General features: G+C 40.7%; 1 protein-coding gene across 2 annotated transcripts in view; it reads right to left on the bottom strand.

The window, feature by feature from the left end:
• Positions 1–16,148, bottom strand: part of ME1 (malic enzyme 1) — a 277,918-nt gene that overhangs the window by 208,728 nt on the left and 53,042 nt on the right. The window contains exon 1 of one of the 2 annotated variants that reach the window (XM_055534912.1): positions 13,505–13,658. The exons of the other annotated variant lie outside the window; for it this stretch is intronic. Within the exon in view, the coding sequence (XP_055390887.1) occupies positions 13,505–13,582 (78 nt within the window). The 5' untranslated portion in view covers positions 13,583–13,658. Of the gene's footprint in view, positions 1–13,504; positions 13,659–16,148 lie in introns of those variants that run through there. 2 annotated transcript variants of the gene reach the window in all.

The raw sequence follows: 16,148 nt of genomic DNA on the forward strand, positions 1-16,148 counted from the left end.
AATGGGATATTATTCAGCCATAAAAAAAAGAAATCTTGCCATTTGCAATAAGCTGGATGGACCCTGATAGCGTTATGCTAAAGTGAAGTCAGACAGAGAAAGACAAATACTGTTTGATCCCACTTATATGTGGAATTTTTTTTTAAATGACAAAAATGAGCTCACAGATATAGAAAAAAGATTGGTGGTTGCCAGAGGTGGGGAGTAAGAAATGGGCAAAACGGGTGATAGTGATGAAAAGGTACAAACTTCCAATTATAAAATAAGTCCAGGGGATGAAATGTACAGCAAGGTGACTACGGTCAATAAAATCCTATTGCAAGTTAGGTAGCTTAGAGAGTACACTTGAAAAGGTCTTATCACAAGAAAAAAAATTTCTGCAACCTTGTACAATGATGGATGTTAACTAGACTTACTGCAGTAATCATTTCACAATATATACAATATTGAATCACTACACTGTATATCTGAAACTAGTATAACATCTCATATCAATTATTGTTGTTGTTCAGTTGCTCAGTCATGTCTGACTCTTTGTGACCCCATGGACTGCAGCACACCAGGCTTCTCTGTCCTTCACCATCTCCCCGAGCTTGCTCAAACTCATGTCCATTGTGTCGATGATGCAGTCCAACCATTTCATCCTCTGTTGCTCCCTTCTTCTCCTACCTTCAATCTTTTCTAGCACCAGGGTCTTTTCCAATGAGTTGGCTCTTCACATCAGGTGGCCGAAGTATTGGAGCTTCAGTTTCAGCATCAGTCCTTCCAGTGAATATTTAGGGTTGATTTCCTTTAGGATGGACTGGTTTGCTCTCCTTGCAGTCCCAGGGACTCTCAGGAGTCTTCTCTAGCACCACAGTTCGAAAGCATCAGTTCTTCGACACTTCGCCTTCTCTAGGTTCAACTCTCATATCCATACATGACTACTGGAAAAACCAGAACTTTGACTATGTGGACCTTCATTAGCAAAGTGATGTCTCTTCTTTTTAATACGCTGTCTAGGTTTGTCATAGCTTTCTTCCAAGGAGCAGGCATCTTTTAATTTCATGACTGCAAACACTGTCCACAGTGATTTTGGAGCTCAAGAAAATAAACTCTGCTACTGTTTCCATGTTTCCCCATCTATTTTCCATGAAGTGATGGGACTGGATGTCATGATCTTAGTTTTTTGAATGCTGAGTTTTAAGCCAGCATGTCAATTATATCTCCATTTGTAATACATAATAATCTCATTATATAATACATACATGAAGATGTAAGTGAATATAATACATATAACAACGGTAACATAAAGAGGAAAGCAGTAAGACCTCTATGATGGTAAGATTTCTATGTTCCAATTGACGTGGTAAAATGTTCATTTTAAGTAGATTATTAAAAGGTATGTATATCATAATTTCCATAGCAACTAATAAAGTCTACACAAAGAGACATTGTCAAAAACAGAGATTAAAAGGGAATAATAAAAACATTCAAATAATACACAAGAAGGCAGGAAAGGAGAAACAGAAGAATGAAAAGCAGAGAGGACAGACACCTAATAATAAAATGCTGGACAGAAATTCAAGCATATTAATAATCGTTACTGTTCAGTCACTAAGTTGTGTTCAAATCCACAGACTGTAGCCTGCCAGGTTTTTCTATCCATGGGATTTCCAAGGACAGAATACTGGAGTGGGTTGCCATTTCCTTCTCCAGGGGATCTTCCTGTCCCAGAATTCCAACCCGTGTAACCCACAACTCCTGCACTGCAAACGGAGAGTTGACCACTGAGCCACCTAGGAGGCCCACATTAATAATCACATTAAATGTAAATGCTCTAAACAGAGAAATTAAAAGACAGATGTTGTCAGAATTTGGCTACAAGCAAAACTGACAGATCAAGTCATTACTGCTGTGAAGATCCTAGGGAATGTAAGCCTTAACATCTGACTCTACAAGTACCACTTCCAGCTCTTCCTGTTGACTTGTGTCAATGGGTCTCTCAAATCAGTAGTAACTCTGATATCTCTATGTTATTTACTAAGCTTTCTCATTTTCCCAAGTCCTCAACTGAATCTTCCCATGACATGGAAAAACATAAATTTCCTGGAAAATTCGAGGAAAAAATTGCTCTATGAAGACAACTTTTTTCCTCTGTGACGTGTACTGCACTGAGAGAGATTTGGTGAAGTCCTCTAGGGTTAGTGTTTTGGATGTTTCTCTTTGTATGTCCTATAGCATCTTTTTTCATAAAGGTAGCTGCTCTATTACTTGGTGCACAGACATTCATTACATTTAAAACTTCACTCATGATCATACCTTTCAACATTATAAAGTGTATTTTGTCTCATTTAATGCTTTTTGGCATGAACTTTACATTGTCTCATGTTAGGACAATCCTGTTTCTTGCTGTTTTCATTTTCTCATATCTTTATTTCTAGTCTTTCTGTAACATTTCTTTATCAATATGCAACACAGTCTGCTTGTACTTTGTGAAACAACCCGAAAATAATTTTATTAGCAGTGAGCTAATCTTCATATTTATTGATAATGACCAATCTGCTCTTAATTCTATCATTATGTTATACTTAACATACATAAAAATTAAATATAAGCAAAATTTTGAATAAGCAAAATATTTAAAGGCCCATGAAAACACTAAGTTTCAATTTCTTTTGGCTCTTGGTACATAAGATCTTATTGTTTTGCTGACTAACCAGACCTGCCACTATTAGTAACAACAATAACAATCTCATAGTTTCCAGATTATTGTTTAAAGCGATACCTCAATTTGGATCAGTTCAGTGCAGTTGCTCAGTCGTGTCTGACTCTTTGAGACCTATGAATCACAGCACGCCAGGCCTCCCTGTCCATCACCAACTCCCGGAGTTCACTCAAACTCTCGTCCATCAAGTCGGTGATGCCATCTAGCCATCTCATCCTCTGTTGTCCCCTTCTCCTCCTGCCCCCAATCCCTCCCAGCATCAGAGTCTTTTCCAATGAGTCTCAAGACTCTCAAGAGTCTTCTCCAACACCACAGTTCAATTTGGATATGTAGATGGAAAAACAAAAGGAGGCTAGTGTAGTACTGCCAAGTCAAACCTGAACTTCAGATGCAACATTAAGACAGATGATAAACTCACTCTATAATAATCTTCCCAGCTACATGAAAGCACTACTTAACCAAAGGGCAGAATTTTTTAAACATGGATTTTTTAATGGATTAAATGGATTGTGATTCACTAGTGAATCACAACTAATATTTTTTTAAAAATTAAAATGGGATACTACTAGAGTAGCAAGGCAAAGTACACTGCAAGGAAAAGTAGTGTATTATGAAATTTTGTTTCAATTACCTAAATATATTAGTTTGCTAAAGCTGCAATAACAAAGTACCACAGTTCAGTTCAGTCGCTCAGTCATGTCCAACTCTTTGAGACCCCATGAATCACAGCACACCAGGCCTCCCTGTCCATCGCCAACTCCCGGAGTTCACCCAAACTCACGTCCATCGAGTCGGTGATGCCATCCAGCCATTTCATCCTCTGTTGTCCCCTTCTTCTCCTGCCCCCAATCCCTCCCAGCATCAGGGTCTTTTCCAATGAGTTAACTCTTCGCATGAGGTGGCCAAAGTATTGGAGTTTCAGCTTTAGCATCAGTCATTCCAATAAACACCAGGACTGATCTCCTTTAGAATGGACTGGTTGGATTTCCTTGCAGTCCAAGGGACTCGAAAGAGTCTTCTCCAACACCACAGTTCAAAAGCACCAATTCTTCAGTGCTCAGGTTTCTTCACAGTCCAACTCTCACATCCATACATGACCACTGGAAAAGCCATAGCCTTGACTAGACAGACAGCTTTTTAATATGCTATCTAGATTGGTTGTAACTTTCCTTCCAAGGGGTAAGCGTCTTTTAATTTCATGACTGCAATCACCATCTGCAGTGATTCTGGAGCCCAAAACAATAAAGTCTGACACTGTTTCCACTGTTTCCTCTTTCCCCATCTATTTCCCATGAAGTGATGGGACCAGATGCCATGATCTTAGTTTTCTGAATGTTGAGCTTTAAGCCAACTTTTTCCCTCTGCTCTTTCACTTTCAAGAGGCTTTTTAATTCCTCTTCACTTTCTGCCATAAGGGTAGTGTCATCTGCATATCTGAGGTTATTGATATTTCTCCCGGCAATCTTGATTCCAGCTTGTGCTTCCTCCAGCCCAGCGTTTCTCATGATGTACTCTGCATATAAGTACAATAAGCAGGGTAACAATATACAGCCTTGACGTACTTCTTTTCCTATTTGGAACCAGTCTGTTGTTCCATGTCCAGTTCTAACTGTTGCTTCCTGACCTGCATATAGGTTTCTCAAGAGGCAGGTCAGGTGCTCTGGTATTCCCATCTCTTTCAGAATTTTCCACAGTTTATTGTGATCCACACAGTCAAAGGCTTTGGCATAGTCAATAAAGCAGAAATAGATGCTTTTCTGGAACTCTCTTGCTTTTTTGATGATCCAGTGGATATTGGCAATTTGATCTCTGGTTCCTCTGCCTTTTCTAAAACCAGCTTGAACATCTGGAAGTTCATGGTTCACATATTGCTGAAGCCTGGCTTGGAGAATTTTGAGCATTACTTTACTAGCATGTGAGATGAGTCCAATTGTGCAGTAGTTTCAGCAGTCTTTGGGATTGCCTTTCTTTGGGATTGTAATGAAAACAGACCTTTTCCAGTCCTTTGGCCACTGCTGAGTTTTCCAAATTTGCTGGCATAGTGAGTGCAGCACTAACACAGCATCATCTTTCAGGTTTTGAAATAGCTCAACTGGAATTCCATCACCTCCACTAGCTTTGTTCATAGTGATGCTTTCTAAGGCCCACTTGACTTCACATTCCAGGATGTCTGGCTCTAGGTGAGTGATCACACCATCGTGATTATCTTGATCATGAAGATCTTTTTTGTACAATTCTTCTGTGTATTCTTGCCACCTCTTCTTAATATCTTCTGCTTCTGTTAGGTCCATATCATTTCTCCTTCATCAAGCCCATCTTTGCATGAAATGTTCCCTTGGTATCTCTAATTTTCCTAAAGAGATCTCTAGTCTTTCCCATTTTGTTGTTTTCCTCTATTTCTTTGCACTGATCACTGAGGAAGGATTTCTTATCTCTCCTTGCTATTCTTTGGAACTCTGCATTCAGATGCTTATATCTTTCCTTTACTCCTTTCCTTCTGGCTTCTCTTCTTTTCATAGCTATTTATAAAGCCTCCCCAGACAGCCATTTTGCTTTTTTGCATTTCTTTTCCATGGGGATGGTCTTGATCCCTGTCTCCTGTACAATGTCAAGAACCTCTGTCCATAATTCATGAGGCACTCTGTCTATCAGATCTTGTCCCTTAAATCTATTTCTCACTTCTACTGGATAATCATAAGTGATTTGATTTAGGTCATATCTGAATGGTCTAGTGGTTTTCCCTACTTTCTTCAATTTATGTCTGAATTTGGCAATAAGGAGTTCATGATCTGAGCCACAGTCAGCTCCTGGTCTTGGTTTTCTGACTTTATAGAGCTTCTCCATCTTTGGCTGCAAAGAATATAATCAATCTGATTTCGGTGTTGACCATCTGGTGATGTCCATGTGTAGAGTCTTCTCTTGTTTTGTTGGAAGAGGGTGTCTGCTACGACTAGTGCATTTTCTTGGCAAAACTATATTAGTCTTTGCCCTGCTTCATTCCATACTGCAAGGCCAAATTTGCCTGTTACTCCAGGTGTTTCTTGACTTCCTACTTTTGCATTCCAGTCCCCTATAATGAAAAGGACATCTTTTTTGGGTGTTAGTTCTAAAAGGTCTTGTAGGAACCGTTCAACTTCAGCTTCTTCAGTGTTACTGGTTGGGGCATAGGCTTGGATTATTGTGATATTGAATTGTTTGCCTTGGAAACAGAGATCATTCTGTCATTTTTGAGACTGCATCCAAGTACTGCATTTCAGACTCTTTTGTTGACCATGATGGCTACTCCATTTCTTCCAAGGAATTCCTGCCCACAGTAGTACATATAATGGTCATCTGAGTTAAATTCACCAATTCCAGTCCATTTTAGTTTGCTGATTCCTAGAGTATCGACGTTCACTCTTGCCATCTTCTGTCTGACCACCTCCAATTTACCTTGATTCATGGACCTAACATTCCAGGTTCCTATGCAATATTGCTCTTTACAGTATCGGACCTTGCTTCTATCACTGGTCACATCCACAACTGGGTATTGTTTTTGCTTTGGCTCCATCCCTTCATTCTTTCTGGAGTTATTTCTCCACTGATCTCCAGGAGCAATTGGGCGCCTACTGACCTGGGGAGTTCCTCTTTCAGTATCCTATCATTTTGCCTTTTCATACTGTTCATGGGGTTCTCAAGGCAAGAATACTGAAGTGGTTTGCCATTCCCTTCTCCAGCGGACCACATTCTATCAGACCTCTCCACCATGACCCTCCCGTCTTGGGTGGCCCCACGGGCATGGCTTAGTCTCATTGAGAAGCGCGTCGGCTGCGACAGACCACAAAGGGTGGCTAAAACAACAGAAATTCATTTTCTCACAATTCTAGAGGCTCAAAGTCCAAGACCAAGATTTCAGTTGGTAGGGCTGCTTACATTTCAAGGCTTCTCTCCCTGACTTGTAGATGCGTATCTTCTCCCACTGAGTCCTAATCTCTTCTTTTAAGGACACCAGTCATATTGGATTAGGGTCCATCCTAAAGACTTGATTTTACCTTAATTACCTCTTCAAAGATTTTATCTCCAAATATGCTTAAATTCAGAGAAACAGGAAGTTAAAGCTTCAACATGTAATTTTAGGAAGGACACAATTCAGCCCATAACAATATACTTATACATATATAGTTTTACAATCAAAGAAGTTTGAAAGTATTTTAGAGGGCTCTGAATAGATGTTTTAAATGTATTTTAATATATTACAAGCTTTAGGGGCCCAACTCTAATATTATAATGGAGCCTTAGGCCTCCTTCAGTTTCCAGGTCTTAATGAAATAGTCTAGAATTTAACTACTACTGGGCTACTCATAATGTAATCATGATATAACTCACATAATCATGTTCCTATGAACATGTAAGTACTCTTGCTAATGTACTTAAGCATTACCTGAATAGTAAAAATATAATAGTTGTTAGGTCTAGAGTTTATTTACATTGAACCTCTGATAATTATATTTCCATGTTTTTAAAGAACATTATCAATTACTATTTTGACTTTCCAAACTACCTGGTTAAACTACAGAAGCTTAAAGGCCCAGTGTCTCCCCTCTCTTTAATTTCAAAGGCCCCAAGCATCTAAAACTAGTTTAGTTGATGGCTAACTTAGATATATCTTCAGGGCCTTTGTTTTAAATTCTCTAAATTCTTTAAATTGTTTTAAATTCTCTAAATTCATTTATGGCAACAATAAGTCTTTGTTTTAAAATGTACTATACTACATACAACTACGTTAGATGGGTAAAAATTAATATATAAGCCATAAAATATTTTAAATAGCACTTTAAGTACATAAAAACCACACTGTATATTTAGGCCCCATGTCTAAAACAATTTCTTAACAATTTAGGGTACCAACAGTCCCAAATTAGTCCTGCTGAATTGCAACATGTCTGCTGATCAATTCTGGGTCCATACACTGCCAACGTGTTTGTTGAGTTGGCTTAGTAACATAAAATAAATAATGATGTAATAAATAGACCAAATCAGGCCACCTGGAGTTGTAACATTATTTGATCATGTCAGTTTTGAAAACCATTGGAAAACAGTCCAAATACTTGTCTTGTCCGAGTCCTGATTACTTCCAAAGTCAAATATATTAAAGGCTGGTTTCACTGGACTCTAAATCTTTTATCTTTGCATTTCACTGCACTCACCCCAAAAAGTTTAACTCCCCAGGGCATACCTCTACCTTTCTCTCATAAACTTCCAAGCCCTTACACACTTGAAGCAGAGTCCTGAGAAGCAAAAAGCTTTCCTTGTTCTTTTTCTCCACAGAGACATTCTTTAACCTCCACCTGGCATTCTGTGAAAATCTATGAACGATTGCAAAGGTCATATGATGTCAGTCGAGTGCATTTACATGAATCTGAGACTAAAACGTAAGTGTTTCACCCAGAGCTAAATATAGGGGGTTTTTTTTACTATAAAATTCATTAATTTAATAAGTCACACAATCATGCTCGATTTGCTAAATAAAAAATTCAAGAGAGAAGGAAGTAAAAAGTACACTAAAAAAATAAGTACTTCATAATCTTTCTAGCTATGAGTTCTAACTCTATATATAAAAATATCAATAGTTGTAATAAAAATCTGTTTTATAATATACAATTCAAGGAAAACTAATATATACTCTTTAATATCTGAGCAAAGAGGTAAAACAGAAATCATATTACAATGGAAATATAAGTACATTTAAAGCAAGAATCTTATTCATTGAATATCCCCTGTATCCAGAATATTACCTAGCATATAGTGGATTCTGAATAAATATGTTAAAATGTAAAAGAAATAAATGATATCATCACTCTATATTACAAAGAAAATAAATGAAGCCAGTTAAGAAAATCTCACTCAAATGAAAAGAATTGGTGGCTTCACTTCTTCTAGACATAAAGTTTTAGAGGCTTCATTCTATTATTTCATATTTCCACTTGTCCAAAAGTTTGAAGGACATCATAACACAAAATGAAAAATCTCAAAGCTATTCCTCTCTTCAACGTTTTCTGTACTCCAATCAGTCATATCCAGCTCTTTGCAACCCTATGGACTGTAGTCTGACAGGCTCCTCTGTCCGCGGGATTCTCCAGGCAAAAATTTTGGAGTGGGTTGCCACTCGCTTCTCCAGGGGATCTTCCTTACTTAGGGATCGAACCCAGATCTCCTGCACTGCAGGCAGATTCTTTACTGTCTCAACCACCAGCAAAGCCCATACTCCACATCACCAGTTCTCGAATCGAATTCATCCTTCTATTCATTAGAACACAACATTTTTTTGTTTTGTGCTATCCTGTGTTACCAAGGCAAGAGACAAATATGGAGGCATATGGCTGTACATCTTATGATTGCCTTCACATCAGTAAGCTTTCACATTAAATAATATATCAGTTTCTCATACTGTTGAGGCAACTCAAGAGAACTGTGTGCTCAGCTGCTATCATGTCTGACTCTTTGGGATCCTATGGACTGTAGCCTGCCAGGGTTCTCTGTCCATGGGATTTTCCAGGTAAGAATACTGGGGCGGGTTGCCATTTCTTCCTCCAGAGGATCGGCCTGACACAGGGATTGAACTCATGTCTCCTGTATTGCATTAGCAGATGGATTGTTCACCATTGAGCTTCCTGGGAAGCCTATACTAGGTGAAAAATTTCTGAATGATTCATTCCAGTACAGTTTACATTGAAGAAAAAGAAGAGGTTTAAGGTACCTTTCCTTCATAATCATCAGCCTTGTTTCTCTCTTTTTTCCCTACAACACATTCAACTAGGTCTTGGCATATCAAGACAAACATCTGCAAAAGCACATGCCCAGAAGCTCATTTCTCACATGTAAAAGTTAACAGGCTCACCAAAACTGACATAGATAAATCACCATCACTATCTTAGACTGGATCTAATTTACTTACAGGTCACATTTATCATTTCGTCTTAAAGATACAGAAGCCATGTAAACAACTTAATTGTAACACACCTATCAACTAGTGTTTTCTACCACTGCACGAAGAAATACAGCTAAATAATAAGTTGGGAAATTAAAAAAATAAGTGTGATTAGTTTTGTATGTAGAATTTTAACTCTGAAGAGTGATTTATGAAACATTATTTTATTATTGAAAATTCCTGAGAAAAAATTTGAAATACAACTGATCTAAATCAGAGGATATCCTTGAAAATTATAAACATTAAATGTTAGATCAGAGGACATATAACTCAGACAAAGATAAGCACCTCCAAAGCAATTTGGGTTATGAACAGAAAGATACTGAATCTCCTATGCGTGAGGCAGAAATGCTTCTCCACGTCCTACAAGGCAATCCTACCTGCAGTGATGCATACGTGAATATACAAACAGTGGGAACCAGACAGGATTATTACCAGTGAAGAAAGATTCTACTTCTCTAAGGTTTTTTTAACTTCTTCCTTCCTTTCTTTCTTTATTGGACGTGTTGCACAGCTTATGTGTTTATAGTTCCCTGACCAGCAATTGAACTTGAGTTCTCAGCAGTGAAAGGGTAGAATCCTAACCACTGGACTGCCAGGGAATTCCCTTAAATTCTTTATTTTTTAATTCTGATCACATCTACTGTTAAATTCAATTTGTACCAAGATTAAGCACCTCTGAAAGGTTATCCAGCAAATAAATAAAATTTCATGGCATGCCCAGGCTTAAACCAAATTCCATTGTTTCTGACTATATGCGATTACACAATACAATATAATGGTATATGAAGTCAACTGAGCTTTAGCTTCCAATGTGAGTTTACTTTCAAGAAATTACACTAAAAAGGGTAAATGTCTTAGAATAATGCTCAAACTACCACTTTAAGACCTACCTGCTTTAAAAGTTGAGTTCTGTTTGAAAGACAAAAAACAGTTCTTAAACATGGTTCATTTATTCATTAAATATTTAATGTACATTGAGCAAAATTCTGTACTAAGGATTACAATGCCTGCCCTATGACAATCCAACTCAAATAAAAAATACACTATAGTAAATACTAAATGACATGCTACAATAGACTATATAAAAAACAAAGGTATTAAGTATGATAATAAGACTAATTAGGAGATTCTTCCCTGAAGAGAGAACTAAATCAACTAAATATTTTAATTGTAGGAATTACACACAGACAAAAGGTATTAAGTAAGAGATTCAGCAAATATATTTTAAGTGGAAAACTAAACTGAGGAACTAATGAGATAAATTTGGAGAAGACAGTAAACCTAATTGACAGACTGATTTATGCTCAACATAATAGGAAATAGATTAGAGGGGGCATCCCAGGTGGCACAGTGGTAAAAAAAATTCTGCCTGCCAATACAGGAGACAGAAGATGTGGGTTCAATCCCTGGGTTGGGAAGATCCCCTAGAGGAGGAAATGGCAGCCTACTCCAGTAATCTGGCCTGGAAAATTCCATGGACAGAGGAGCCTGGAGGGCTGCAGCCCAAGGTACCCAAAGTCGGACACGACTGAGAACACACATCACATAATAGGAAATAATGCCACACAGCAAATACTCGGATAACAGAAGCAGAACGTGAAGAACATGCTAACTGACGAAGATATTTCTTTCACATCTACACGTAAGACAGACTATAATACTGAAAACAAAACCAGAAAACTGTCTCAGTTACCCAAAGGTAAGGTGATGAAGGTCTATGTGAGAGGCTGAAGAAGGCTTAGTGTAGCCAGCTGACAGGCTAGGAAGGGTATTACAGGAGGAACATCTACTAGTGTTTCTTTGTAGCCAAAGTTACCGCAAAAGCCAACAAAAATTCCTGGGCTAGCGGAAAACTTAAAGGCTCAGAGGTCTTCAAAGTAGGGTCCTTCAAGAAGATCCCACAGCTATAGTTTCAATGGTTCATCTGAAGATACTCTTATTTCCACGAGGACCACACAGTCTTAGGACTGTACAAGAGTAAAACGTATTCCATTAATCACGCCAAAGTCGGCCACCTGAATTTTAAGTCCAAATTGATTCTATGCAATAAAATTCAATTACAAATTCAAAAAAGGTGTTTCTAACACATTAATGACACCTACACCTTAATGCTTTTGGTGGAAGATCTCTGTGATACTATTATTAAGTAGAAATTAATCCTTAATCATGAAGAGCACTGAAAATATGTCAAGATCATAAATTCTTGATGTAAACAGTAATGGCATAATGACTCTTGCTCTGGGATTGCCTATTCCATCAACCCACTTGAAACAGGCACCCTCCTCAGCAACTTGAGGAAATTCAAACAACAAACAGGTTATACCACTCACGTGATTCTTGTTAAGAGGCTACCCAGTACTTGGTCATGAATTATAGCAGGCAGGTTTTTTTATAACAAGCAATTTATAACAAGCAATAAATTGTTTTGTCACATCAAAATTTCCCTTTTTTCCTACCTAAAATAGGCCCCAACCTTTAGAATAAAAAGGAAGAAAAAAAAGCTAGCAATTAAAATCATTGAGGAAAAAATAAGTGGGAAATATTTAAAACTTCATAATGCTTTATGACCAGAAATGCTAAATAATTATAGATACGTAAAACTGCCTGTCATCATAAACATCAAAAAGAACTCACAGGAGCTAGAACTTATTAAATCAAAGAAACCACACGTCTTCATGCCATTAATAACAATATACAAATTACCAGGCAACATAGTCGGGGAGAGGGGTGCTGAGTCCAGTTTTTGATGGAAAAAAGTGTCTAGTAAAGAGAATCCCAAAATGAACCAACAGGCTTCCGTGCTGACTGATGGCATTTTCCATATACCAAATTCAAAGGAAACGTCAAAAAGCACACCTTTACACAAAAGGAACCATCTGCAGACAAACCTGACTATAAAAAGAGGGTGAATGCTAAATAGCCAATAAGCAAATTTATACATGCCGAGGTGTTTTTTCATTGAGAGAGATCTTGGGCGTTTAACCTGTGAAGAAAAAGGAAACGGATCTGAAAAGGGGTCTCTTGCACTGAATCGCCCTTTTAATGAAAAGGAGGGGAGGGCTTAGAAAATTCATTTCCAGAAGGCCCGATTCAAAAAAATCTGGCTCTCCCCACAGCCCCAAGTCTAGGGCAGGGTGGTGCACCAAGCCACGCAGCGCCCGAGGCTATAGCCACCCACCAGGCACGCTCCAGAAACCAAGAGGCCTTGACTTTCAGGTTGCTCACGTGACCCGCCACTCAGAGCACGTTTGCATCCAGGCTGGACCAGTAGGGCCACCTCGCTCCCACAGCAGCCTCCGGGGATCGGCACCCCAGAGCGGACCTCGTTATTTGGATTGGGACCTCGTTATTTGGATTGGCACCCCGAGGCCCCAGCGGGCAGCCCACCTGCTACCCTCACAGACAACAACCGTTCACGCCCTTCGCTGCCACTCCTTTCTCTGCCCTGGCTCTGGCTTTTGGAGAAGCAGAGAAGTATTTAAAAACAAGCTGTACATCTCCTGCGTTCCCCAAACGAGATGCCGAGGCGCCGAGCCAAACCCCCGGCCTCCCATCACGTTCCAGGGTACCCGCACCCCCGCCCCCGGCGGCCCCTCCGTTAGGCCAGCGCCGAGGCTCGGGGTGGGGTGGGGTGCGGTGGGGGGTCGCCCCGGAGGCCGCCCGCCGGTCTGCCTGCCCCTGGGGGCGTCCCGGGGGCCACGGGCGGAGGGGCGAGGAGGCGGGCGGAGGGGCGAGGCGGCGTCCGCGGCGCCGCCGGGGGAGGGTCGGGGTGCTGCTGCCCGTGAGCCGGACGGAGTCGGGGACCGCGGAGGGGCAGGCGGGCTCACCTTGTTGAGGTGGGGGTTCCGGGTGACGGCGTAGCCGCGCTGGGGGGTGTGGCGGCGGCGAGGGGTCCGGGGCTCCATGGTGGGGGGCGAGCGTGCGCGGCGAGTGGGAGCGGGCCGGGCGGCGGATGCTGCCGGGACGCTGGCGCGGAGTGCGGCGGCAGCGGCGGCGCGGAGAAAGGGCCGGCGGCCGGGGGGCGGGCGTGGGTGGCGAGAGGGGGTGGACGCGGCGGGAGGAGCCGGCGAGGAGCCGGTGTCCCCAGCCGGGCAGCCTGCGAGAAGCGCTGAGTCATGGTAGGCGATCTGGCGAGCGGCGAGCGAGGAGGAGGAGGAGGAGGAAAGCGAGGCCCGGGTGGCGCCGCTCCCTTCCACACACCCAGGGTCCCCCCGCTCGCCATCGGTTTACAGTCGCCACCGTCCCGGCCCATCCCTGCGTACGGGACGTGCTTCCAATGGAGCACCCAAAGGGCAGGGGGCAAGGTCAGGCTCCCCGCCCGGCCCGGGGGTACCATCACCCCAGGCCAAGGTTCCCCCCGCAGCCGCAGCCGCGGGGAGGTTGAGAAAGGATGGGAAACCCAGAGCCTTGGGCGGAGGACGGCTGCCCAGGCACAGAGGGAGACCCAGGGTGGGGGGGTGGGGACAGGGGGGCTCTTTGCAAAAGACCTCAGCTGACCGATGACAATTAGACTTCATCTTTAATTCATCTAATTCATCTAAGCGTCTCCTATCAGACGCTTCCAAACTCTCTATTCACCATTCTGGATGCCTGCCAGGGCCGGAGGAAGCTTCCAACCTTGACCCAGAAAGCCTCGGCCCCGGGTAGAACTGGGAGAAAGGCCAGAGAGGAGAGTGCCATCCCTGGGAATTTTATTTTAATGCTTTCATTAAAAGACAAGGTGCAAATGTTAGATCCCAATGAACAGTCACGTTTTTCCTTTGAATGTTGTTCCTAAAAGTTCTGGAGACCAGGATGTTTAAGAACCTGCCCCTCTGAATGATGAAAATAAAGCCCTCAATCTTTAAGGGCTTCAGTTTCTTCTTTGGTAAACCGAGAAAGTCAGAGTAAAAGACCTCCCAATGCTGGAATTCTGTTATTGATATTTATACGTTAAGTTTCAAGGAATGTTGAAGTAGTCATATCGCAGGCAAAAGGGGTGTCCAACACGGCACACACTAAAAGCTTTCTGGGCCCCAGTTTCCTTTTCAGTTAATAGGATGGCTGGTTTCTGCCCTGTTCCTACCTAATGACTGTATAAAAAGGTGTGTTTGGGATTCAGTATTTGATTTTATATCCCACTTCAGTATTCTTGCCTGGAGAATCCCATGGACAGAGGAGCCTGGCAAGCTATGGTCCATAGGGTTGCAAAGAGTCAGACACAACTGAAGCAACTTAGCACAACACAGCAACACACTTGATTTTATATATCCATAAACTAGACATTCAACCAAAGAGTTTTATTTCTAATTATGTTACTTTTCCTTACCAGAAAGATTTGTTACAGTAGTGTTTTTTGCCACACGTATATCCAGCAGTTTCTTAGTCCTGGCCTTTAAATTATCTAGAATCAGTTGCTTTTTAATAGGGAATATTTGTGTCACAGAATTCTTTTGATTCCTTGCATTTCAGTAACACTTTTCACTGTGAGTTCTATAATACATAAATAATTAACCCAGCAACATCTGAGAAGAAGGTATACTTTACAAAACTCATTCTCTTGAATTAACTCAGGCACATTACAATTAAAAGAATTTTATGGAAGACAAAAACAGTTCAATGACAGGCCTGGAAACAAAACAAGATACTGAAAAAGAGATAAAACTGTAAGTACAACAGAACCTTATTATAACACAGCTCTTAGTACATAAATTTACACACATTATCTGTCTAGTCCTAGTTCTGTGATATATTTACAGATAGAAAAGCTGATGTAAATACAGAGTAGTCCCAAAGAGTTTATGGGCTTATCCCCCAAGCCATTATTACAGAGGGATTACACGAGCCTGCCAATGCAGGTAAAATTCACATCTCTCTTCCATTACATTTATTTCTCTCTTGAAAAGAGCTCCAACCCTCCACCCCTCTAGAGATGAGGCCTAGCTGGGGAAGCCATTTTGTATATCCATGTGCAGTACCAAAACTACTGGAGAGAACCTATTTTTCCACCTAAATGTCAACTAGGAAGGACACCAACTTTTTCAGTCCTTTTTAAAGGTTGTAAAGTTAGGTTTTATTGCAAAAAACGTGTAAAAAAAAAACCACCAAACAACAGAAAAAAAACTTCTGTTAGAATTTTCCTTGTGAGAAACTACAGTCACTTTACACACCGTTGATCAAAGAATGGGTGTGATTCACAAACAAGGGAGTAGAGTGTAGTTTCTGATGCTCTGTGAGAATACTATATCAAAATCAGATTTTTTGTTACCCAAGTTTGATGAACAATGAACTGCAATCATATTTAAGTATGATTACAGCATTCGTACCTAATGTTGAGGTTTCACACAGAGAAAATTCAGGAAATACCTAACAGTACATGTAACATTTCAAATGTAACTTTCATGAGAATAAAAGATAATCTAACAGAAAAAGATGTAGCTCTATGATGGTTTGTGATATTAAGTAAATGATTTTGTATTTCTTCACACAAAA

This window comes from Bubalus kerabau, chromosome 9 (assembly GCF_029407905.1).
Source record: "Bubalus kerabau isolate K-KA32 ecotype Philippines breed swamp buffalo chromosome 9, PCC_UOA_SB_1v2, whole genome shotgun sequence".
Taxonomy (NCBI): domain Eukaryota; kingdom Metazoa; phylum Chordata; class Mammalia; order Artiodactyla; family Bovidae; genus Bubalus; species Bubalus kerabau.